Here is a 24002-nt window from a genome sequence, read left to right on the forward strand (position 1 = left end):
CCTGGCTGAGTGCAAATTGATTCTGGAGAAACCAGCCGTCTCCACGGTAACAACTCACCCCCACTGGCTTCTCGGCAGGTGCCATGGCAACATTTTCCTGGGCTAGCATCTCAACCTTCCTGCAGTTCAAAGAACTGCTGAGCATGTTTGGACCTCCACGGTGGGAGCAGGGGACCCAGTTCCCCATCTCTGCCCCCTTCTGATTGTGGGCAGGACTGGGTTAGGTCTGACCATCCTCCTTTCCACAGCAGCAACCTGCTTTTTCACTTACAAGAGAAAATGAAACACCAGCTGAGCCCCACAACCACCCCCGGACCATCTCCAGCAGCATTCATCTCAAGAGCAAGCCAGACAGAGGAGATAAAAGCTTTATTATGGAGCAGCTGAGTTGGCTGAAATCCCAAACAGCAGCCCAGTGTTGAGCCCACTTATTTGCAACACAGAGGTGACAGTTTCCAGCAAACATGTGTTCTGACCTCCCTCAGCCCCTGATGTATTTATCCCTTCATGAACAATCATTTGCTCCTGGGCTTGGTAAAGGCACAGGACAGACAGCACTTCTCAGGGTGACCTCCAGGTACGCGGTCCTAGGCACTCCCTCCTTATCCCTCAGGCTTCCTTCCCCATGTGCAGGCTCTAGGGAGCACTCTGGGAGCCCGAATGCTCACTGGAGTCGGTTCCAGCCGGGGCAGTAGGAGGCACCATGGGCATTGACGCAGGCGGGGGGCCACTTTCTTCCCGGAGGTGGCCCTGATAGATCCGCCGCAGGCGGGACAGTTCTCTTTCAGGTGGTTGTTTCCAGCTGTACCACGGATACCAGGGCTCACCAGCAACCAGGCTGGGGGCCGGCGGAGTAGTGCTCACAGCTCCATGAGAGGTACTGAAGTCGAGGTCCCGGGGCTCAACCTGGGGAATGTGGTAACTGAGGAGACCTGGAGGTTAAAAAGAGAACATAAGGAAGGGGTGTGAGGAGGGGGCGTTCAGATTATGAGACAAGGAAAAAGGCAACGTGACGAGAGGGAGCAGTTAAATCCACTGGCGCACTGAGGAATAGTGCCTACTGCACAAAGGCAGCTATCTCAAGCAGCAGGTATGAGCTCCCACAGCCCAGGCTCTTCCTGTAGAACTGTGCAGCCTTGCACCAAGGCTAGGGACCAGCCCCAGCCCAGCAGGGGGCGCCTGTCACCCACTCTGTGCAGAGGTGCCACTGGCCAGGGCAGGAAATGCACACAGCCTCCGATGATGCTGATCTGGCACTGGCAGCAGGACTTGTAGGTAAGAACGAGGGGAAGGAAGAAAAGATGAACAAAGGGATGGGCAATGGTGAGGGCAAAGACTGAGGGCCATGGACGGTGGAGTAAGACAGGAACTTCTGGGAAAGAACATGTTGGGTGCCGCCTTCTCGGGTAGGGGCACCTGTAACAACCTTCCAGGTCTGAGTCACCTTCTCCTCCCCTGCTCATGCTCACCATGATCTCTGGATTTCTGGATAGCCTCGGTCAACTTCTTGTGCTGCTTCATACAGACTCCTGTGGGGAGAGAAGTTGTAACTTGGGGTTCAGTCTGTAAAGCAAAAACAGAATTTAACTTCTTCTGTAAGGTAACAGAGGGCTGAATTTAGAAGATTCAGCTTTTCCTAAGATCCCAGTCTCCTGACTCTTTCATGGGCCTCAATTTTCCCATCTGCTTGATGGGAACAATCCCCCCTCTACCCTTTAAGAATTAGGATGAAGACTTAGGTGGAAGGCTTAGCCACTATGCAGAAGCCATTTAATGATTAAGGTTGTAAGACTGCAAACAGGACATAATTCACGCGGCAATTGTGAGTAATCCAAAAACAAACACCCCATACAAGAAGTGACTGCAGATCTGGGGACAGCCACCTGAGAGGTACAACAACTGTCCCTTCTGTCTTCTACAGCTTACATATAAAGAATTCTGACAAACACGGCACTGGTCATTCAGCTACCTGCAATAATGTGGATTGAGAATTAAAGAAATGTATTTTGCTTCACAACAAGGGCTGGCAATATTTTTCTATTTAGAACCACACACAGCTAGCAGTTCAGGCTCTGTAGGTCCTGTGGTCTGTCTCAGCTACTATGCCTCTGTGGCCTGGAAGCAGTTTAGACAATATGAAAACAAGTAGAGCCCAGGCTGTTGGGCCTGTGGCTTTAGATAGGGATGATATTTACTTTGTAAGAAGCACATTCAGTTTGCTCATAAAGGCGCCTGCCTGGATCTTCTTCCTACAAGTGTTTTAGCATGCGAGTTTCCCTACCAAGCCAAGGTTTCTAAAAGGTTCAGATACACTCTGTATGCTCTGAGCAGGAGCCACAGAACCAACACCTGGTGTTAAACTGCACCGTCAGGGAGTGCCAGCAAGGGATAGTATTTTGGTGGCGACAGGGACAGGCTGACCTGTGTACAGCGCATGGAAGATGATTCCCGTGTGGGCACACACAAATTGTTCCAGAAGCTTCACATTCTGCAAAGCAAAAGAGTAGAGAGCCAGGAGGGGCAAACAGGAAGATTTTTCCAAAACCAGCCTTCTCACAGGTACATCCTCCTGTACATCCTTCTGTTACTAACCTCAGGAAAGAATCCCTTCCCAGAGGCTCTATGCTACAGTCAGCCGCCAGGCAAGACTTCAGGATGGTTACTGCAAAGTCTAGACATCACTCCCCACCCCCAAAAATGTCATCTGTGTGGATAAGCATTCAATGTGTGTAATAGCACACTAGGTACAACATATACTGACTAGAAGCAATTACATAGCTTTAAGTACACAGTAGAAATGAGACTCTTAAGAAAGCAGCAGGAACGTTTGTGGAATGGAGTGACAGGTATCAGGTATTCAAAGTGCAATCTGTCTCCCCTGGCTATATAATTGGTTTACTACTTTCAAGACCAACTGGATACAGCTGAAACCAGCCAATATCCAAGGGGTTAACAGCTTGGGTCGGCAGGCTCCTCCCAGCTTCAAACAGACATCTGCTGTTTCACATACACATGCTCTCCAGCTGCCTGATAGCCAACTGTAGCTTCTCCTCTAATACCTTCACTACAGGCTCAGAGCACCACGTTCCTACATCACTTTTATATGCTGTCACATTTTTTTTTTTTAGGAAAAAAGTTCTGTCCTTACAATAAGGAAGGCTGTCTTAAACGATGTTCTACTAGACTTTATGTTTCAGGTCTTCTGGCCAAGATCAAGTGTAGGTTTTATGTTTCATATGTCTGTCCTAGCACACACACTACTGAGCACAGATGAAAAGAAATAAAGACACGAGCAGGAAAAAGTAGACCAATACACTCATCCACACTTCAGTGAGTATAGATCATTCTTTTTTTTTTTACTTTTTTTTTATTTTCAGAGTTTCGAGTATAGATCATTCTTAAGGAATCCTTATGATTATTGCTCTTTGATCAGAAACAGGCATTTCTTCCATCTGCCAATTTAGACAATAAATTTTACAGGCATAGTAAAAGGATTTTTGGTTAATCCACAGCAGGAGGCAGAAGGCCAAAGGGAGATTTTTTTTTTTTCTTGGAAAGGCAGAGAAACAAAGGAAGAAATATCATCTGATGTTTCACTTCCCAAATGCCTTCAACAGCCAGGGCGGGTACAAGTCTAGAACTGAACCCAGGCTCCTGTGTGGGTGGCAGGGATCCATCCACTTGTGCAACAACCTGGTGTTTCCCAGGGTGTACATTAACAGGAAGGTGGAATTGGGAATGAAACCAGCGTGAGAACCCAGGTACTCAAATAAGGGATGTGCCCTAACCACTGAAGCCAAGCAGTGAGGCCAAGTAGTGCCCTAACCACTGAGGCCAAATGCTGAGGCCTTAGAAATGCTTGTAGATTTCCAGAAACTGTCACTACATCACACACACAAATATGCAATAACCCCTGTACTGTCACAAATGCTCTCCAAATCCTCATTCTACAGACAGGATTCTCCTTACCCTGAAGTCAACATGCAGCTTGTGATCCCGACAGATGGGGCAGGGGTTCCCAGCAACCTTATTCTTACGCTGTAGAGAGGAGGAACTGGCAGTCACAAGATGTCAGAAAAAGCACTGCTGCCTTTATCACTGTAGTCACCACCCCTCTGACCCCCACCTTCAGAAAACTCACAATACATGTCTTTCGAGTCCGCTGCGGGGGTATACCACCTTTGTGGTTGCGGCGGTAATCAGCCCAGACGGGGCGAGAACCATAGCGGTTCTGGTATTCTAAAAGGAAAGAACACACGAATCATTTCCAAGCCAGGGCGCAGAAATGATTGCTGTGTTTATCTTAGACCCCCAACTTGACTCTACCCCCTTTCCCACCGTTCAGCGATACCTTCTGAGTCCAGGTATTTCCAGGGTTCATCCTTATAAGGGGAAATGGGAAGAGTGGGCAAAGAATCTTTCTCAGGGGGGGCTTTGGTGCAAAGAGTCTGGAAGGGAACCTATAGAGAAGGGGGGAAAATAGAGAACGAGTTGAAGGAAAGGTCTCGACTGTTTTTGCTCATCACACATTGGGAAGAAGAGGAATGCATACCCACTGTGTTAACAATAGCTAACATTACTATGGGGGATTCAAATGACATAAATCAACGGCCATTCTCCTCATTTCCAAGTGGATCCTGAAATAAAAGCTAATAACATTAGGAGATATCTAGGTTGGGCGATTGGGAAGTAATCTTATTTGAGAATTTAATTTAAGAACCTGGCATACAAAAGCTATTTGTGCTTTTGGGAAACAGAGTGTACTGGAAGATGAAAAGGAAAAAGGAGGCTGTCTAGCCTCTTAAAATTAAGATGTATGGTAGGGAGGGGGCAGTCTGTAATTCTGTCACCAGAATTGACCGGTTTTATAAACAGCTGAAGGTCAACATTCCATGGGACAAACAAACCTGAGTCCCCACGCTAGCTTGAAAGCTCCCAAGCCTATTATTAACTCCGTGGTGACCTCCATCAACACTCCACACTCCCACTTCAGGGAGTGGCAGCTGGCAAACCTTCCTGTCTCTCCCTGCCCTACCAAGAACTTCCAGAATGGTGAGTACGTGAAGCCTGAAGGGAAGCCTCAATTCAAAGGACGGGAGATTCCCAGTATGATCCGATAAGAAACCGATCTAGTCAGACCCAAATTGTTGAGCAACTGGTTCCGGTGAGAATGTCTTGTGGGCATTCCATGAACGTAACAGGGTGGTGGACGTGGGTGCCCCTTCAATCAAACGGCTTTCCGGGGCACCACAGTTAAACACCACCTTCATCTAGCTGTGTGGAACCAAGGAGTCAATTTCATCTCATAGTCATTTTGCCGAGATGATATTTTGAGACTAGAATGACATTTAGTTTTGGTTCTTGGCTCAGGATCAGACAAGGCGCACATCCCTGGCCGGGGGTAAGTGTGGACTAAATGCGGGGGAAGGTCTCGGCTCGCGGGTTCCTGGCGGTGTAGCCACAACCTAGAGAGGGGAAACCTAAGATAGAGTTGTACAAAATGTCCTCCGAGGAGTTACCTGAACTCCATAGGCACTTCTGAAAGGCGAAACGCTGGGAAACCGCCTCAGCAGCGTGTTCAGTATGGACGCCGCCATCTTGACGCAGGCCCCCAGCAGGATCGCCCGGAAAGGGGACTGCGCATGCTCCAGGAAACCTGCTCGGCTAGGGCCAAAGGGCAACCCGCAGTGCGGAAGGCAGCTGCGCGTTTGCGTCAGGGCGGAAGTGTAGAAGGGGGCCAGGCGGGGGGGAAGGGGAAGAAGCTAATTTCGACTGCGTCACAATCAAATTAGGCCTCAAAATTACTTTTTTTCTGGACCAACCACTACCATTCTCACATTCCATTCTTAAAGTTTTTATTGGAAGAGATTTTGTAAGCGATTTTGCGCGGAGTTCCCTGAGTGCGCATGCGCCGTTCCATTTCTACCAACTCCGGGAGAGCCGTCTTCTCGAGGGCGGAAGTGGTCAAAGCAAAGGAAAGGGCGGTACTAAGCTCGCTAGTCACGCGCAGCGAAGGGAGGGGCAGGAAGGAGGCGGAAGAGAATGCCGGGGGTGGGGCTGAGCGAGGGTGAAAGGCAGGATAGCCAATCAGCGCGAGAGTTGCCTTTCGGGCGGACCAATGAGCTCACGCCTCGCGCACAATGTCTCGCGACAAGGGCGTTTCACTGTCTCGTTTGGGCGCGTTGGGCGGCGTCCGGCTATAAAAACCTCCGCCCGAGCTGGCATCCGCCATTCTGGGGTTCGTTTAGAGGTAAGTTTGGGTCTGTGCTGTGTTGTGGGTTCAGGTGTGGGCGCGCTCGCGGGGTCTGGGCGGTCGGGCAGGGGCGGCTTCGTTTGAGATCCGCGGCGTAGCGATGAGACTGGCCGTGTCGGAGCGTGGCGCGCGGAGGAGGCGCTGGGGGGCGGCCAAGATGGCACAGCTGCAGTCCGTACTGATGACCTCTTTCTCCCTTGTGTTCCTTTTATCCCAGGTTTGAGTTTTCTCGGAGAAAGGCCGGCCACGAGGAAAACAGAAACAAGCCGCAGCAACCATCTTAAGCCCTTGAAAGGATCCTGAGGGGGGAAAGGGGAAACAGCAGCCACCAGCCCAACCACTTGTGTCTTCTCCCTTCCCACCTGTCTTGCCCACCCCACCAGCCCACGCTGCTTGGGACTTGCAATCTGCGGCCGAAGGACCGTCACCACATAACTGCAAAAAATAATCAGCCACCCCTCCCCTCCCAAACCCGCTCAGATCCACTTCATCCAGCGTTGCCTTTTTTGAATCCAACTCAGAATTTTTTTTTCTACGACCCCCCTCCCTCAATGGAGTTGGGTGGGGGGGGGGGACGAATACTGAGTCGGCCTTTATTTTTCTTATTTTTTAAGAGACTTTTTGATGCAATGAGGCCCCCCCAAGTCATTTGAGTTTTGGGTCCTGGTTGGTTGGTTTTTTTTTCCTCCAAAATTTCACCCCCTCCCCTCCCCCCCTGAGCCCGAGGTGCTGACGTCGCAAAAATATTGGATAGTAAGTGTCGAATTTTCAAAAACCAGCCTTGCAACAAGAAATCAACGTTTTCCCGTTGTGAAACCAAAAAAATAATGAGAGGAAGAAAATGAGACCATAGAACAAGTAGAGAACTGGGAGAAGGACCAAGCCGGTCACTTAATCTCCATTAAAATGGGCCTTGGGGTCTAAATACAGTCTTGTTCTCTCTCCCCTGCCACTTGCCTCTTCCCCTGCTCTGCTGCAGGCCTGGAGAGGGTGGATGGAGGGCCAGCGAGCCAGGAGTTTGATGGTTAACCCTTGGTAATCCAGTCAATTTCCAGACTGCCAAAGCCATAAGTGTTTACTTTCTAATAAGGAGGAACGGGTTCCCTTCCTCTGGTTAGCAGCAGTCTTCGAAAGGGTTAATGAGCTCACATGCAAAAGATGGTGGATCTTGGAGCCCAGAAGTCCCACGTCTTTGTGTGTGAGACAAGCAGGGTGCCTCTCAATTTGCCAGATTAATAAGCAATCTGTACATAAAGATTGCAGGGTAAGGAGATGGGCAGAGAGAAAAAACAGCTGGCTTTGACTTTTTTTAAATGATTGTTAAGTCCTCTCAATTTTAATGTTAATTTGCTTCGGGTATATTTGTGCGGTTAAATACGTGGCAATCTAGGAATAAAGATTGCAAGACACTTGATACAGGGAATAGTAGTTATAGTACATACAAGATAACAGTTGGGGAGGTAAAGAAATGTTTTTGTAATTGTTGCAGGTTGTGTAGGTTATTTAAAAGCAAACTGATTAATTACATTTTAACTTGGTAACTTTCGGTGGGTGGATAACAGTTAAAACTAGCGGGTTGGGGAATGTGGAATTCGGCAGTATATTTTTAAAAGCCATTATTTAGTGCATTGAATGCTAGCTTTCTAAAAGATTTGTGTCGTTAAAAGGAATTTTTTTTTCTTCCCTGCTTCAAAATGGCGACTTTCCTTGTCCTTTTGTCTTCCAAGCAGCGTTGCAGGTTGTCTTCAGCCCATTTTTCTCCTGTCCTCCCACTTCAGCCTTACTGTTGAGGGGGGGCTCAGATCCTCCCCCCGCCGTCCCGTTTTTTTAAGGAGGGGTGGTCAATCGTAGCAGATTGGGCTTCAGGTTCGAATTTCTTTCCCGCAGCAACTTGCTTTTAATATTTTACTGCTTTTCGTTCCTTTCTTTAATGATTAAAGTAACATCAGGGGTAATCGAGGATGGGCGGCCGGTTTTTGTTATTTTTCCAAAAACGAGTGTTTTATAATGTAACAAGCTATCGGCAGAGCCGGCTCTGTTCTTTTAAATTCTGAGTTCTTTCTCCATTACAAAATGGCGTCCCTCTTTTGTTGTTTTTTTCTCCTCTGCCGTCCTGGCCCTCGGGCCGCCCTAGAAACTTGGTCGAGGGGGAGGAGCGGCATTGGAAGGTGATGTAATCGGCTTACTTCCTCTCCACCCGCTGCAGACTCCACCCCTGAGCCGCCTGCGCCTAGCCTGCTCCTGCACACTGCTGCTAGGGGAAAAGGCTCTTGCTTGATTCAGATGCATTCTTTTTAGAAGTCTTAAAAGGGATTAATGCTTCTAGTATTTATATGTCAAGGCTTTTCATCTCCATGGGTAGATAGTTCTTATATTTAGCAATCAGCCCATTTTATTTTTACCTTCCTTCATTCAACAATTGCTTGGAAGTTATAACCCGCTTCAGTTGCCAAGGGTGAAGAACCAATCAAATCTCAACTGTACTTTTAAGCCTGGGTAGCTTTCAGGGTTGTGTGTGAGCGAGTGTGTGCATATATCTGTGTTGGGGGAGGACGGGGGACACAAAGGCTTGCTAGCAGTAACTTGAGATAAATGGCCTAATGAACATATGTGCCATTTCTGCTCAGGAGCCTTGTGAATTTGGTCACTTTGTGTTATGGGATTGTGGGTGAGTAGGTTGGGTGCTTTTAGGACCCTAAACGGCCCTTCTTCCCAGCTCTGGGTTTATAGATAAACTCTGTATTGAGTGCTGTATCACGTTCTCCAGTTGCTTAGTTCCTGTACATTGGTACTAGGATAAGAAGTGAATCTTTAGAAAAGGAGACGGCAGGTGTAAGCTCGAGGCAGGGAGAGTCAAGCTACGGTTTCTGGTAAGCAAAACCATTTCTGGTATTACATTTCACAACCTCCCATTTTTCCTTCTCCCAAGGAGCCACCTTTTTAGAGGTTTTTTCCAATCCCTTCTCAAAGAAAGGGCTTAAGCATTAATGTAGAAATAATGTCCTCTGTTTTCAGCGACATTGGTGCATGTCTGAAGACCATGCCCTGTCATTGGTATTTGGTGTCCCAGTTCCTTGCTGACCTTTTTTCTGACTTTTTAAAAGTCAAATCTATGAAACTCTCCATCTGTTTCTCATTAAATAAAAAGGACTTGCATTGAAGTGGAGAGATTTTAGGCAGAATTGGGAAGCCATTTTGTAGAACTGCTATAGTTATGTAGGGATAATACTGGGGGGTGTGTTTCCTTAAATTATTTTAAAAAACACTTCTGAATTGGATGGGAGGGACTCATGTCTATTGACCACAAGTTCTTTCATTTACTATTTAAGCACTTTGCCTGTGCCTCTGTAGGATTCCTTCCTTGGGAGCTGAGCACTACCACATGGTTTCCTGATCACTAATAAGCAGGGATTTAAAACAGATCCTCCTTAACATGGGAGCTGCAGAGCCCAGTCCTGTAGCGTTGAGTTTTTGAGGGGTGGGGATGGTATTGTTTTTTGCATCCTGTTGAGAAGCAGATGAGCTTCCAGGGAGGTCCTGTACGAGATTCTCAAAATGGTTCCTGAAGGGTAGAAGTGTAGTACGCAGAAGAAAGCTGAGACACTTGGTGCAGGAAGTCATGCTAAGAAATGTCTAGAACAAAGGAAAGGGCAATAAAGGCATTTCCTGAGGCCTGTAAATTAAACTTGGAGCTTTGTCCCTTTTGTTTTAGAAGATAGTTGTGATCCTTTTGTGTAATTTTTGTCATGGGGCAATTCAGTCCTCTTGGTGATGAGTGCAGAGTAACTCTAGCCAAGACTGCATTTTTTAACTCTTTAATTGAATAATCCTCAAGTAGGATTCCTCTTGGAGGCAGGAATCCCTGGCATAGTGTCTGGTAAGAATGATAGAAGGTTCCCCAGTGCTTTGCACCAGCAGTGTCTGAGCGCCAACAACCACGAAGTAACAGGACAAGTTGGGGGTAGGCCAGGGCCTACCCCCCACTTTTCTGATAATCTGCCTGCAAGAATAGCAGCAGCTCATTGAAAGAAGACATACTCATGGGTCTGGATAATTTTTGGTTCCAGAAAACTTCCCAGGCTCTGGATGATCAGTAGGTAATGTTAGTGCTGTTGGTCACTGCCCCTCCTTCCCTGGTCAGCTCCTGAGTTCTCCACTACAGGCCTGGGCCGGCCATGTCAGCCTCTTCCTCTCCGCTTGAGTGCCTTGGAACTTTCACTTTATATTATGCTGACTTCAAAGTAAGGGAATTAAGATTTAAAACACTTGGTCTGCATTAAAGCATGGGAAGACCCACTTGGGAGTTTATCACAAGGCTAGTGCTCATGGAACCAGATTTATGTTTTTTTTCCTAAAATGCAGATAGTGGGAGATGAATATTTAACATATTTGTAGCTTGCCTTAGTTCTTTTATTCTTGGTATAACAAAACAAAAATGGGAATGTAGAAGTAGTTGGCTTCTATCCCCAGCAGAGGGCACTGGGTGCAACAGCTTTGTACTCCATGGGTCCTTTTTCTAAGGATGGTTATTTCCTTACTCTAAGTCTGTCTTCCACATTGAGTGAAGGAACTTTTGTGCTCAGGTGACAGTCTTAGTTCTGAAGGAAGTAGGGATAGTAGGGCTGTTGGCTTAACTTAGTTGGATACACAAAAGGAAGTTGTTCAAGCTTATGTGTATTTAGTTCTGGGTGACCATGGAGTTAGCTGTGCTCAGAGCGGCCTGGCTGGAAGGGATGCTTAATTCAAAGCTTTTTTTTGTCAGATTGTATTCGTTTTGGTTAAGGATCTGATGGTAGGTGCATTTGTGTCTATATGAATCAATATTTGAACATTTCTTAGTTTCTTCGTTGCTCATGTGTTACTGCTTTGAAACTGTTCATTGTTCTTCCAGTCTCCAACAGATGGGAAATTGGTTTTTACATATTGCTTATTCGTATCATATCTACAGTTTCTGCAAATCACTATCGAGTGTCTTACTATGTGGGGAAGATTCCTTTGTCTTTTCCATGTGTCAGAGTCATCATACTAGAAAAGATTTGACCCATAAACTTCTAATCCTTTCTAGTATTCTACTTGAATGTTTTCCCCATAACTTCAGGTTCCATTTGTCCTCGAAGCTTCCGGGCCAGCAGCAACAGCAGCCCTGCTCAGCTTTTCTCATCTTTGCTCCCTAGGTTCAGCCCACAAATTAACCTTGACAGCCACCCTGTGCTTTCTGGGCTGCCTTCTCTGCTGCTACTTACCTAGGACGTTAGGAGCCATACATTGGAAGTTGACCTTGTTGGGAGGACTGAAGAACTGAATTGTTAATGTGTTGCTTTACTTTTGTGATTTTTCTGAGAGTTAACTGGCATTATCTTACAAGAAGCCTGTCTCCTGTATGTAAAACGCAATCATCTCTTATAAAGTGCTGATTATTTTTCCTACCCTTCTGCATGGGTGTGTCTTTTACTCCCTGACTTTGGGCTGGGATTGAGAAAGGAGGCCTCCTCTTGCAGACATTGTCTGGGTGGCTTGCTTTCTTGGGTCTTAGAAGCCAAGTGTTAGAGGTATGGGTGAAAAATCCCCATCAGAGGCATACTGTTACCAGAATTTTGACTCTGGCCCAGAAATTGCTATACACTTTTCTGTTCTTTCCTTCCATAAAAGGAGTTTTCCTACTTTAACTGTTCCAATCTGCTCCAAAGTAACTGCTTAAAATTTAGTGGTGTTTTCTTTAGCACCTGTTTATTCCCCCTGGGGAGTGCAGCTACCTCCAAATCTGGTAGAAGGCCTTTGTTTTCTTACAATTGTGTTGTCATTTGTAGAGATTATGTCTCTTAAATAGGAAAAGGGAAATTAAGAATATTAAGATATATTCTTATTGGAAAGGCAAGACTCACAGAGAGAAGAGACAAATCTTCCATCTGCTGGCTCACTTCCCAGTGGCTGCAGCTGCTAGAGTTGAGCCAATCTGAAGACAGGAACCCCCGTGGGTCTCTCCGTGGTGCAGAATCCTAAGGACATGGGTCTGCTTTCCCCTGCTTTGCCAGGCTATAAGCAGAAATATTGATCAGAAGTGGAACAGCCAGGACACAAACTCCCATCCATATGGGATACTGGTGCTTGAAGATTAATACTTAGCCTGTTGAGACACTGCACTGCCCTAGGACATTAACTTTGAAGACACTGAATCAAAACACCCAAGATTGGCCTGTTCTTATAAAACATTAGGTTTTTTTAAAAAAGGCAGATTTAGCAGCAGTTAAGTGAGAGAAACTAATAAAGGGCAGAAGGCCTTAGTGGCTGTAGCATCTTGTGGGAACGTGAGTCTTAGCTCTGGTGACGTCCAGCTGTGTTAGGATTGAGAGAGGTGTGCAACCTTGTGCTCCAATCTAATTGCTCTTCCAGGCAGTGACATTAACCCCAGGCTGTTTTCTCAGTAATTGGGATCTGGACAATAGTGTCGATGTAGATTGAACAGTGAGTTACCATGTTTTGAAAAATGCACAAGTGGACTTTTATCAGTGTATTCTGACTGTCCTTGCCACCTGTTTACTCAAGGGTTTGTTTTGTCCTTTTTTAGAAACCAACATCATGGGCTCAGGTCCCATAGACCCCAAAGAACTTCTCAAGGGCCTGGATAGCTTCCTGAGCCGAGATGGGGAAGTCAAGAGCGTGGATGGGATTGCCAAGATCTTCAGGTGGGTGCCTGTCTTCCGAGTTCATTTTGAGCAGAGGACACTGCTAAGCGTCTCAGTTGTGTAAAACGGAATGGGGATTTCTGGGAAAGAAAAAGAGTTAGTTGGATTCAGATTCATATCCATAACTGCAGGATTGAAATCCTTGGTGACTAAAATGAAAGCTGGAGATTTGGATATCCGTAGTCCCATGGCAGTATTACTTAGGGATCAATGCAGGGGAACCTGGTGACAATTTTTGCTTGTTTTTGATCATGTTCCACTTAATCCAAAATATTTACCTTCAGGGATTCTCATTTTCCAAGGGAAAACAAATAATCAGGCTGTCTTGAACATATTTTGAAGCTGTCTATTTAGAAAAGCAGTTTTTTTTTTAATTTGGTTGTAAAGGTGAGCAACAGAGAGATCTTGCATCCATTGGTTCACTCTGAGTGGTTGCAATGGCCAGGGCTGGGCTAGGCCAACGCCAGGAACCTGGAACTCCTCCATCAGAGTCTGCCGTGAGGGTAGCAGGGCCCTGCTGTTTTCCCAGGCTCATTAGCAGACAGCTGAATTAGAATTGGTGCTCTTGAGAGGGGGTGCTGGTGTTGTAGGTGGCGATTTTGCCTATTATACCACAACACCAACCCTGGAGAGCTGGTGTTGAGGCTGGAACTCGTGGAAGCAGAATCTAATGTAGCTTGTGTGTTAGGGAAGCAACGATGCTCCCCTCGCCTGTTGAGACTTCTGAGACTTCATTTGTCTCCTGGGTCTTCTGTCCTCCCATGTTGCTCTGGATCTATCCCACCGCCCCCCAGAGGCCTATGTGACTTTCCCACAGTGGAACAGAGTCCTGTGGAGTAGACTCTTCTGCTGAAAGAAAAGATTCCCTGCTCCGTTTCTAACGCTAGCTCTTTTCCATCAGTCTCATGAAAGAAGCACGAAAGATGGTGAGTCGATGCACTTATTTGAACATTCTGCTACAGACCCGGTCACCAGAAATACTGGTCAAGTAAGTAAGGCGGTAGTGGGAGGATGCCGTTAGAGGATGGGGGTGGTGAGGCATGGGTCCTGGGCTGCTGATCGGGGATAGGAGAGTAGGATGTGTGGTTCCAAAACCAAGGAAGGGCACTTAGAGTCTCCTTTTATCTGCCTGCAGATTCATTGATGTCGGTGGCTATAAGCTTCTTAACAATTGGCTGACATATTCCAAGACAACCAATAACATTCCTCTCCTCCAGCAAATTCTACTGACCCTGCAACACCTGCCGCTCACTGTGGACCACCTCAAGCAGGTACCTTTGGTCTTTACAACCTTGGTTCTTCACTTTTGGCTTAGCCTCCCAGAGAAAATAGGTGGAGCTGCAGGCATGTGCTGATTACGTAGAATGATAAAAAGAAAACTGGAGTTTGGCGAAGACTTGGGTTAAATTTGTCTCAGTAGGGGTGTGGCTTAGGGCACATCTAAGCCTCAGTTCCTTCATTTCTAAAATGGAAATAGTTAAACCTGCTGAAAGGGGCCTAAGGAGTAAATCACTGTGTCTAAGAAGACTTTGTAACAGGTGAACTATTGTAGCAGTGTTGCTGCTGTAGTGGGGTTGTGGGCTCACTTTCTTCCGGGCGTTTACCTTTCCGCTGCTCCCCTTGTAGAATAACACAGCCAAGCTGGTGAAGCAACTGAGCAAGTCAAGTGAGGATGAAGGTAGGTGCTGTGCTTGCTCTCCCTCCACTCGGTACCCTCCTCCTTGTCCCGTCCTGGCTTGTGTCTTCCTCCTCCCTCACCTGGTGTTCCTGTTTCTCTTAATAAGTTGGTCCCTCTAACCTAAATCCTCCTTTCCTATTCTTAATTTGAAATGGAAGCTTTCTGTGCTGTTGGCTGTAACATAAGGTTCCATATTGAATGAAATCGAATCTTAATTCTTCAGATTGCTTGGTGCAAAAGGCAGGCATCGTAGTGAATCACCACTTTTTTCTTTTCTTTTCTTTTCTTTTTTTTTTTTTTTAAGATTTATTTTGGGGCCCGGCATGGTGGCCTAGCAGCTGAGTCCTCGCCTTGAATGTGCCAGGATCCCATATTGGCGCCAGTTCTAATCCCAGCAGCCCCGCTTCCCATCCAGCTCCCTGCTTGTGGCCTGGGAAAGCGGTTGAGGACCCTGCACCTGCATTGGGAGACCTGGAGGAAGTTCCTGGCTCCTGGCTTCGGATCGGTGCAGCACTGGCCGTTGCGGTCATTTGGGGAGTGAATCATTGGATGGAAGATCTTCCTCTCTTTGTCTCTCCTCCTCTCTGTATATCTGACTTTGCGATGAAAATAAATCTTTTTTTTTAAAGATTTATTTTATAAAATAACAAAAAAGAAAAGAAAGATTTATTATTTTTATTGGAAAGTCAGATGTACAGACAGGAGGAGAGACAGAGAGGAAGATCCTGCATCTGCCAGTTCACCCCACAAGCGGCTACAATAGCCAGAGCTGTGCAGATCCGAAGCCAGGAGCCTCCTCCGGGTCTCCCACGTGGGTGCAGGGTTTCAAGGCTTTGGGCCGTCCTCGACGGCCCTACCCCTACCAAGGCCACAAGCAGGGAGCTGTAAGGGAAGTGAGTCTGCCACAATTAGAACTGGCGCCCATATGGGATCAGTCGTTTGCAAGGCAAGGACTTTAGCCGCTAGGCTACCACGCTGGGCCCCACCATTTACTTCTTAATAAATGCGGCATCTTATGGGACCTTTGGTATCTGTTTTTTCTGACAGTAGACACTTGGTGCCAGTGAACATTGTTGTAGGGTGTGGGCGGCAGCCTGAGTGTAAAAAAAACAGCATGTCACTTCCTGACAGCACACTGCCAGGCCTGGCCTCTCATTAAGTGACGAAGTTCCCTTTGACCCCCACCTGGGCCTGAGCTAGTTTCCCACCTAAGTGCTCTTCAATGTATCTGCTCTGATAAAAATCCAAGAGTGCTCTTTGTTGGTTTGTGTAGGAGGTCAGCCTGTGGGTGCTCTCCGATCGTGGGACTGCTCACTGGCAACGCCTCCCGAGGCGCAGAGCCCCAGCTTGCTGGAGCTCACAGTGCTCAGAGTGACCATGCTCAAGGCCCAGTCTTCCAGTCTTGTTTGCATTCATTCTCAGTGTGGAGTCCTTTTAGATGTGTTTTCAGAGCACTTTTACAGGTGCGACCTATAATGTGGGTTCTCAACTTTGTTGGGTCTCCTCTTTGAGTAGGCTCAATTGTGCTGTCCTGTTTGGAGCTGGATTGAATGACTCTGACCCCTTTAGATAGTGAAGTTTAGCTCTGCCCTGCACTGCCTCCAAGAAGGCTTTAGGATGTTCCTGCACTGGAGGGGCACTGAAGTCTTTGTTGCCTTAGGGACAGAAATTGTTGTGTGATTATTTTGAAAAATCAGATTTTAATGTTCTTTGATACTGTTGATTATACTTGTCTATAAATGGAGATGTTTGAGAGAGGTGCCATAAATAGATTATTTTCAATATACAAAAGGTGCTATCAAACAAACCATGAAATTTTTCATATATTTAGAAACAAAGTGTGTTCTTTAATTGTTTTGATTTCACAACCCTATTTTGGCCTATTTTTAAACTCTTGTATTTATTTGAAAGAAGACAGATTGTCCCATCCACTGGTTTATACCAGCCAGTGATGGGGCACACCAAAACCAGGCACTTGCAGCTTAATCTAGGTTTCCCACCTGTGTGGCAGAGATCCCCTGCTGCTTCCCAAGGTGCCCATGGCAGCAAGTACTTGGGTCCCTGTCACCCACATTGGTAGACTAGGGTGGAATGTCTGGCTGCTGGCTTGGGCCTAGTTGTTAGAGACATTTGTCGTTCTGCTGTTCTGCCTTTCAAACAAACCTGTAAAGATTTTGTAGGTTTTCTTTCTTTTTTTTTATTTTTTAAGGATTTATTTGTTTTTATTGGAAAGGCAGATTTATAGACAAGGAGAGACAAAGAGAAAGATCTTCCATCTGCTGGTTCACTCCCAGATGGCCTCAACAGCCGGAGCTGAACCGATCCGAAGCCAGGAGTCAGGAGCCTCTTCCGGGTCTCCCACACGGGTGCAGGGTCCCAAGGGTTTGGACCATCCTCAATTGCTTTCCCAGGCCACAAGCAAGGAGCTGGGTGGGAGGCGGAGGCAGGACTGCCGGGATTAGAGCATGTGTCATGTTTTAAAATTCTAGATTACTTTTTCCATTGCGCAGATTTTTATAGAAGTTTTACAAAATTTTATTTTCTGTTGCTGGAAAAATGGAACTGTTTAAACCACTTAGGCATTGCTCCTCTCTCTCACCTGCAGAGCTCCGGAAGTTGGCCTCCGTCCTTGTCAGTGACTGGATGGCTGTTATCCGCTCCCAGAGCAGTGCCCAGCCTGCTGGTGAGTGTCTTCATCCTTTATCCTTCGTGTCTTTTTCCTACTGGGGTACCCAGCCTGCTTTCCCTCTAATGGCCCTTCTCAAGTAAGGCCTTCTCTGCCTTGGGTTTTTTGAAACAGAGAAAGATAAGAAGAAGCGCAAAGAGGAGGGGAAGACGCGCACCCCGCCTCCGGAGCGGCCTTTGACTGAAGTGAAGGCCGAGACCCGGGCCGAGGAACCACCAGAGAAAAAGAAGGAGAAGCCCAAATCTCTGCGGACCACAGCCCCCAGTCATGCCAAGTTCCGGTCCACCGGTGAGCCCCTAGCCAGCCTGTGGGCAGGTGCCGTCAGGCCCTGGGGACCCGTGTGCTTTGTGATACAGTAGACCCATGGAGGAGGGGTAGGATGCTAGGCGGAGCCTTGGGGTCATCAGTGTGGGTGAGCTTTTGGAAAGAGGAACACTGAGGAAGAGAAAGAGGTGTTGGGGCGTCGGGCTTGCTGACTGACAGTGTGTGTCTCTCTCCCAGGGCTGGAGCTGGAGACCCCATCTTTGGTGCCTGTGAAGAAGAATGCCAGCGCCGTGATGGTGTCTGACAAATACAACCTGAAACCCATCCCCCTGAAGCGGCAGAGGTGTGTGCTGGGTCCTGGCGTGTGGGTGGGGTGGCCCCTGGTGGGAGGGGAGAGGAGGTGAGTCCTAGGTGGTGACGGTGACTCCTGCTTCCCACAGCACTACAGCTGCTCCAGGGGAGGCGGTGCCCCCAGCAGAGAAGAAGTATAAGCCCCTCAACACCACACCCAATGCCACCAAGGAAATCAAAGTGAAGATCATCCCACCACAGCGTGAGTCTGAAGCAGGGCTTCAGTTGTGTTTTGCACTGGGAGCAAACCTGTAATGGGAATGGATGTCGAGAGGCAGAGGGCAGAGAGGTTTTGCTTCTCTTGGCTGTCTCAGTGTCCCCCTGGAACTCCCTGCCAGGTAGGAGCTGTAGAGATGAAGTGGGGAGCAATGCCAGGCAGTGTGAGCAGTGAGGATGCTGCTTCCTGGCAGGTGGACCTGCCATGTCCCCGGGCCTTGCTGCATCCGTGCCTGCGCTCTCAGATGCAGAGCCGCGGCTTGCTGCCCAGGATAGGTGGACTAGTACGGGACTGTCCTGGAGGGATCCTTCTGCCGTGCTGTCCCCTCTTACCTTCAGCTGTGTTCTCTTTTTTTTTTTTTTAAAGATTTATTTATTTTATTACAAAGTCAGATATACAGAGAGGAGAGACAGAGAGGAAGATCTTCCGTCCGATGATTCACTCCCCAAGTGAGCCGCAATGGCCGGTGCGTGCAGATCCGAAGCTGGGAACCTGGAACTTCTTCCGGGTCTCCCATGTGGGTGCAGGGTCCCAATTCAGCTGTGTTCTCAATTAAGGCAGGTCTCCCCTATCCTGTTTTCCTTCTGCTCTGTGCAGGTTTAATAATTTAATTTTGTGACTTTTCTCTTGGTAGCTATGGAGGGGCTGGGCTTTTTGGATGCTCTCAATTCAGCTCCTGTTCCTGGCATCAAAATTAAAAAGAAGAAGAAGGTGTTGTCGCCTACAGCTGCCAAGGTATGGGCCCCAAGTAGTGGCTCAGTGGCAGGCAGGGTGTGAGGGGTGGGGAGCGGGCCTCAGCAGCTGGGAGCTGTTGGGGAGGGTGGGGCCGCTCTGAGACAAAGTCTGCCACTCTAGGGAGGCCTTTCCTGGCTTTAGCTCATTAGCTTCTTTTTCTTTCATCATAGCCAAGCCCCTTTGAAGGAAAACCAAGCACAGAACCAAGCACAGCCAAACCTTCTTCCCCAGAGCCAGCTCCTCCTGAGGCAATGGACACGGAGCGTCCAGGGACTCCCGTGCCCCCCGTGGAAGTCCCTGAGCTCATGGATACAGGTAGTGTGTGGGGGACCTGCCTGAGCTCAGGGCTGTTGGGCAAGAAGAGCCCTGGCTCTGAAGACTCGCCTCTTGCAGCCTCCTTGGAGCCAGGAGCCCTCGATGCCAAGCCTGTGGAGAGTCCCGGTGACCCTGGCCAGCTGACACGCAAAGGCAGGAAGAGGAAAAGTGTAACATGGCCTGAGGAGGGCAAGCTGAGAGAGTACTTCTACTTTGAACTGGATGAGACAGAACGAGGTGTGCATCTGGGTTTCTGGGGTGACAGGTGTATACAGGACATGTGAAAAGATCATGGGTGTTTACCTCCCCTTATGGTTTTTTTCTCACCTTGCCAACAGTGAATGTGAATAAGATCAAGGACTTTGGAGAGGCGGCTAAGCGGGAGATACTGTCGGACCGACATGCGTTCGAGACAGCCCGACGGCTGAGCCATGACAACATGGAGGAGAAGGTGCCCTGGGTGTGTCCCCGGCCCCTGGTTCTGCCCTCACCTCTTGTCACCCCTGGAAGCAACAGTCAGGAGCGCTACATCCAGGCTGAGCGGGAGAAGGGCATCCTTCAGGAACTCTTCCTGAACAAGGAGAGGTAAGCCTCCCAGGCTGACACCCCGGGGTTGGGCGCTCAGCTGCCTGAGGACAGCATGATCAGTGGTGACTGAGAAGAGGGGGCCATTTAGAAAGCTCGAGAGGGAACTAATAAACACCTATTTCTTTTTCCCCCTGCTGCCTGTTGTCCTCTCAACAGTCCTCACGAGCCTGATCCTGAGCCCTACGAACCCATCCCTCCCAAACTCATCCCTCTGGATGAGGTGAGTTGCCGTTGGCCGGCCATGGTGGGACCTGCAATGCTTGTTGATTTTGTGGCATTTTGCATGTGACAGTGTCCCCGTACCTTTGGTTGTAATTGTTCTATTCTTTCAGGAGTGTTCCATGGATGAGACCGCATATATGGAGACCCTGGAGCCTGGAGTGTCGGGTGGCTCACCTGATGGGGCAGGTGGCTCTAAGTTACCCCCCGTGCTGGCTAATCTCATGGGCAGCATGGGTGCTGGCAAGAGCCCCCAGGGCCCCGGAGGAGGCGGCATCAATGTCCAGGAGATCCTCACCTCTATTATGGTACGTGCCCCCTTCCCCCTCGCCACTCTGGGGCCTCTGGAGGGCCCTGTCCAGATCTGTGTCCCAGGCCTCTTCATCCCAGTTCTCATCCTCCCTCTTACTTCTGACATGTGGCGCTCTCTTGCCAGTTGTCTTGCTGCCTATTGAATGTCCTCTTGCCCCCTCACAGGCTAGCCCAAACAGCCATCCTTCAGAGGAACTGCTGAAGCAGCCAGACTACTCTGATAAGATCAAGCAGATGCTAGGTAATCTTCAGGGCCAGCCTCTGAGCCCAGGGCGGGAGGGAGCCTGCGGCAGAGCTGGGGAAGCAAGGCTGGGCTGTTGCCACTTTGCAAGAAGTGGGAGGGGAAGGCTGGACAAAAAGAGCCAGGTTGATCTGAGAGGGTCACTAGAGCACACCTGAATGGGAAGCAATGATATGGTTCTAGAACCTTCTTGACTCTCACTCCACTTTGCATTAACAGTGCCACATGGACTCCTGGGTCCTAGTCCAATAGCCAATGGTTTCCCTCCAGGCGGCCCTGGGGGCCCCAAGGGCATGCAGCACTACCCCCCCGGGCCTGGTGGGCCCATGCCAGGTGCGTGAAGCTTGAGAAGGGTGGAAGGGCTTGGCTGCTGGAGCTTGACCTGGGCTGAGGGATCTGCACAGAGCTCCTGGCATACAGACATTAGGGGAAAAGTAGGCTTGGGGAGCAGGTATTTTTGGTGGCAAAATAAACATCATTTAATTGCATGTTCCATATACTTCTTTAAGTGCCGTGTGCAGAATTGACATAGGGTAGAAGTTGGTGTAGGGTGGCAGGTGGCAGGTACTGAGTGCAGCGTGTTGCTGATTGAATCTCTTTGTTCTCCTTAACAGGTCCCCATGGAGGCCCTGGTGGGCCAGTGGGTCCACGTCTCCTCGGTCCCCCACCCCCTCCCCGGGGTGGTGATCCTTTCTGGGATGGCCCAGGTGACCCCATGAGAGGCGGCCCGATGAGAGGGGGTCCAGGACCAGGTCCTGGGCCGTACCATAGAGGCCGAGGTGGCCGAGGAGGAAATGAACCCCCTCCCCCTCCTCCTCCGTTCCGCGGGGCCAGAGGTGGTCGCTCTGGAGGAGGACCCCCAAATGGACGAGGTGGCCCTGGTGGGGGCATGGTTGGAGGTGGTGGCCATCGTCCCCATGATGGACCTGGTGGGGGCATGGGGAGTGGCAGTGGCCACCGTCCCCACGAGGGCCCTGGAATGGGCAGTGGCCATCGTCCCCATGAAATCCCTGGCGGCGGCATGGGTGGTGGCAGCGGACATCGTCCCCACGACGGCCCCGGTGGGGGCATGGGCGGTGGTGGTGGCCACCGTCCCCACGACGGCCCTGGTGGGAGCATGGGTGGAAGTAGTGGACATCGCCCTCATGAAGGCCCTGGACACGGGGGGCCACATGGCCACCGGCCTCATGATGTCCCTGGTCACCGAAGCCACGACCATCGAGGTCCACCTTCTCATGAGCACCGTGGCCACGATGGCCCTGGCCATGGGGGAGGGGGTCACCGAGGGCATGACGGAGGCCACAGTCATGGAGGAGGTGAGGATGCTCTTGGCTTTGCCTGCCGCTCTTGGTGTGTCAGGGGAGTGGGGGAGAAGCACTGTTAGGGGTGCATCCAGTAGTGCCTGAAAGTTGGGGGTCCTAGTGTGCATGGCTGGTCCTGCCCTCTGCCCACGGCTGGTCCTCCCGATGCTGTGTGTGTCAGCCTGTCCCACCTGGGTGGTGAGGGTGGTAGTGATGTGCACTTGGCTATGGCCTCCCTAACCATTCTGCCCTCATTCCCACAGACATGTCCAACCGCCCTGTCTGCCGACATTTTATGATGAAAGGCAACTGCCGCTATGAGAACAACTGTGCCTTCTACCATCCCGGTGTCAATGGGCCACCCCTGCCCTAGGGACCACCTGCCCGCCCCCTCGCGCCCCTGTGGATTGCAGCCTTGCTCCTTCCACCTGGTTATGGCTTCTGTGAGGCCCGTTTTCCCCATTCCCCAGCTGATGAGCCGGCCCCTTCAGTTCCCACTGATTGGGTTCCTGGGGGGTTCCTGATCACTGGTGCGCATTGATGTACATATTTTCCTCCAGTCTGGGGAGGAGAGAGACTGGACCCATTCTGTACCCAGGACTGCTGAAGAGGAGACCCCGTTGGCTTCACTTTTTGAGGCGATTCATCCTGTGCCCTAAACCCCTTTCCAGTATGACCCTGACGCCTTGAGGACCTAAAGCTGGTTACCCTGGAGACACCTGCTCCCCTGTCGGTCCCCTCCACATGCACACAGAACTCTGGCATGGCATCAGCTGCACTTAGGAAGGCATCCCAGCCAAGTCCGTGGTTTGTCCTGGGGTGGGAGATGGTGAAGGGGTATGATATATCCCACTGCACTGAGAGGGCTCAGGCTGGGTTTGAGTTCTGGACCACACCGTTCCCACCCCTCGCCTGACATGGACTCTGCATCCACAACCCTTTCGCAAGTAAGACTTTGCCATCCTGCGTCCCACCCACTTCTGCGTCACGAGTCTGCTGGGTTCGATGATGGCAACTTCGTGTCCGCCACATCCGTTGCCGATCTTAGTCGCTCATGTAGGCTAGCAGCCTTGGGCTGCCTTTGCCTACAGCCATGCTGGGAACGTGGCTGAGACACTGCAATGAGACCAGCTTTCCATCAACTGGAGCCCAGCACGCTGGGCCTGACAGTCACACTACATGCACTGCCTTGGGGAGCTAAGCTTGCTCCTCGCCCCCACTTGGAACCTTGTCAGTGTGGGGCTTCAGCCACCTCTGGGTCCCTCCCACGGGCCGCCCTGGATGGGTTCAATAAGATGATTTTTGCCCTTTCCAGTCCTCTCCTTCACCCGTCTCGGCATCAGTTGTTTTCTATGAAAACAGTGGATTGGTTGGGTTTTGTGCAGGGTCTTGGGTTAGAGCCACAATGGATTTGAGGATAAGTTTTTTTCTTTTGGTTTTGTATATTTTGTACATTAATAATAAACAGTGGAAAGTGAAGCAGCTTATTTAACCCGTGGTGTGTCTGAACTAATTTATTAAGTATGAAGTAGGGAGCTCCCAACCTTGGCTCATTCTGCAAATGGTCATATTGGCCAATGCTAGAACTATCCGGGCAGACATTGAGCAGTCTACTGCTTGCAGGAAGTCGACATCAAACTAGAGCTGCACGTTGAACCCTGCTACGCAAGTGTGGCATCTCCATTTCACTGGCAGGTGAACTGCCCACTTTCAGGACTTTTTGAGAATTTTTTATTTGGAAGACAGATTTTACAGGAGAGAGATCTTCATCCACTGATTCCTCAAATCGCCGCAGGGACTCAGAGCTGAGCTCATCCAAAACTTGGAGCTTATTCCAGGTCTCCCCCATGAGTGCCATCCTGTGTTGCATTCCCAGGTCATAAGTAGGGAGCTGAATCAGAAGTGAAACAGCTGGGACACAAATGCAACACCCATATGAGCCTAGTGAAGTAAGAACTTCAGCTACTAGGCTGCAATGCTGGGCCTTTTTGTCAGGAAGGCAGATCTGTCCACTGGTCCACTCCCCAAATGACTGGAACATCTGGGGTATCTGTTTTCTTCCAGGTCTCCTGACCTAATGCTTTCCCAGGCCATAGTGTTCCCAAGCAGGGACACGAATCAGTGCCAGTATGGGATGCTGGTGCTTGCAGGCGGGGGGT

At 49.4% G+C, this 24002-nt stretch overlaps 2 protein-coding genes across 4 annotated transcripts; one reads left to right on the forward strand and one right to left on the reverse strand.

Annotated features, from left to right (window-relative positions):
• Positions 1 to 404: 404 nt before the first annotated feature.
• MRPS18B (mitochondrial ribosomal protein S18B) lies at positions 405 to 5970 on the reverse strand. Its single transcript, XM_004598790.4, has 7 exons — positions 5520 to 5970; positions 4352 to 4460; positions 4142 to 4239; positions 3970 to 4038; positions 2422 to 2488; positions 1470 to 1529; positions 405 to 932 (listed from the first exon to the last, which is right to left on the reverse strand). Exons 1-7 carry the CDS (start codon positions 5595 to 5597, stop codon positions 637 to 639), a joined length of 777 nt encoding a protein of 258 aa, XP_004598847.2. The 5' UTR covers positions 5598 to 5970; the 3' UTR covers positions 405 to 636.
• On the forward strand, positions 4296 to 23330 carry PPP1R10 (protein phosphatase 1 regulatory subunit 10). Of its 3 annotated transcripts, XM_012930797.3 has the most exons (21): positions 4296 to 4364; positions 4994 to 5052; positions 6471 to 7006; positions 12819 to 12936; positions 13838 to 13924; positions 14072 to 14207; positions 14563 to 14614; positions 17220 to 17297; positions 17415 to 17588; positions 17802 to 17907; positions 18005 to 18117; positions 18767 to 18867; positions 19038 to 19182; positions 19261 to 19419; positions 19521 to 19767; positions 19927 to 19990; positions 20103 to 20297; positions 20467 to 20542; positions 20762 to 20875; positions 21157 to 21858; positions 22107 to 23330. In XM_012930797.3, the coding sequence occupies exons 4-21, from the start codon at positions 12830 to 12832 to the stop codon at positions 22214 to 22216; spliced, it is 2766 nt and encodes a 921-aa protein (XP_012786251.2). In that variant the 5' UTR covers positions 4296 to 4364; positions 4994 to 5052; positions 6471 to 7006; positions 12819 to 12829; the 3' UTR covers positions 22217 to 23330. The 3 variants fall into 3 exon arrangements, with proteins under 3 accessions (XP_012786251.2, XP_058522169.1, XP_058522168.1); XM_058666186.1 differs by lacking the exons at positions 4296 to 4364; positions 4994 to 5052 and adding an exon at positions 6114 to 6250 and having other exon boundaries at positions 13838 to 13862; positions 14154 to 14207; XM_058666185.1 differs by lacking the exons at positions 4296 to 4364; positions 4994 to 5052 and adding an exon at positions 6115 to 6250.
• Positions 23331 to 24002: the final 672 nt, after the last annotated feature.

Source organism: Ochotona princeps, chromosome 1 (genome assembly GCF_030435755.1).
Source record: "Ochotona princeps isolate mOchPri1 chromosome 1, mOchPri1.hap1, whole genome shotgun sequence".
Lineage (NCBI taxonomy): Eukaryota > Metazoa > Chordata > Mammalia > Lagomorpha > Ochotonidae > Ochotona > Ochotona princeps.

Bases quoted from the DNA above. Each gene is read 5' to 3' on its own strand.
- PPP1R10 (XM_012930797.3), top strand. From the start codon at position 12,830: ATGGGCTCAGGTCCCATAGACCCCAAAGAACTTCTCAAGGGCCTGGAT. The intron at 17,589-17,801 runs GTGAGCCCCTAG...TCTCTCTCCCAG, and splicing joins TGCCAAGTTCCGGTCCACCG to GGCTGGAGCTGGAGACCCCA. The intron at 20,298-20,466 runs GTACGTGCCCCC...GCCCCCTCACAG, and splicing joins AGATCCTCACCTCTATTATG to GCTAGCCCAAACAGCCATCC.
- MRPS18B (XM_004598790.4), bottom strand. From the start codon at position 5,597: ATGGCGGCGTCCATACTGAACACGCTGCTGAGGCGGTTTCCCAGCGTT. The intron at 4,461-5,519 runs GTAACTCCTCGG...CCTTCTCTATAG, and splicing joins GAAGTGCCTATGGAGTTCAG to GTTCCCTTCCAGACTCTTTG. The intron at 933-1,469 runs GTGAGCATGAGC...TTTAACCTCCAG, and splicing joins CCAGAAATCCAGAGATCATG to GTCTCCTCAGTTACCACATT.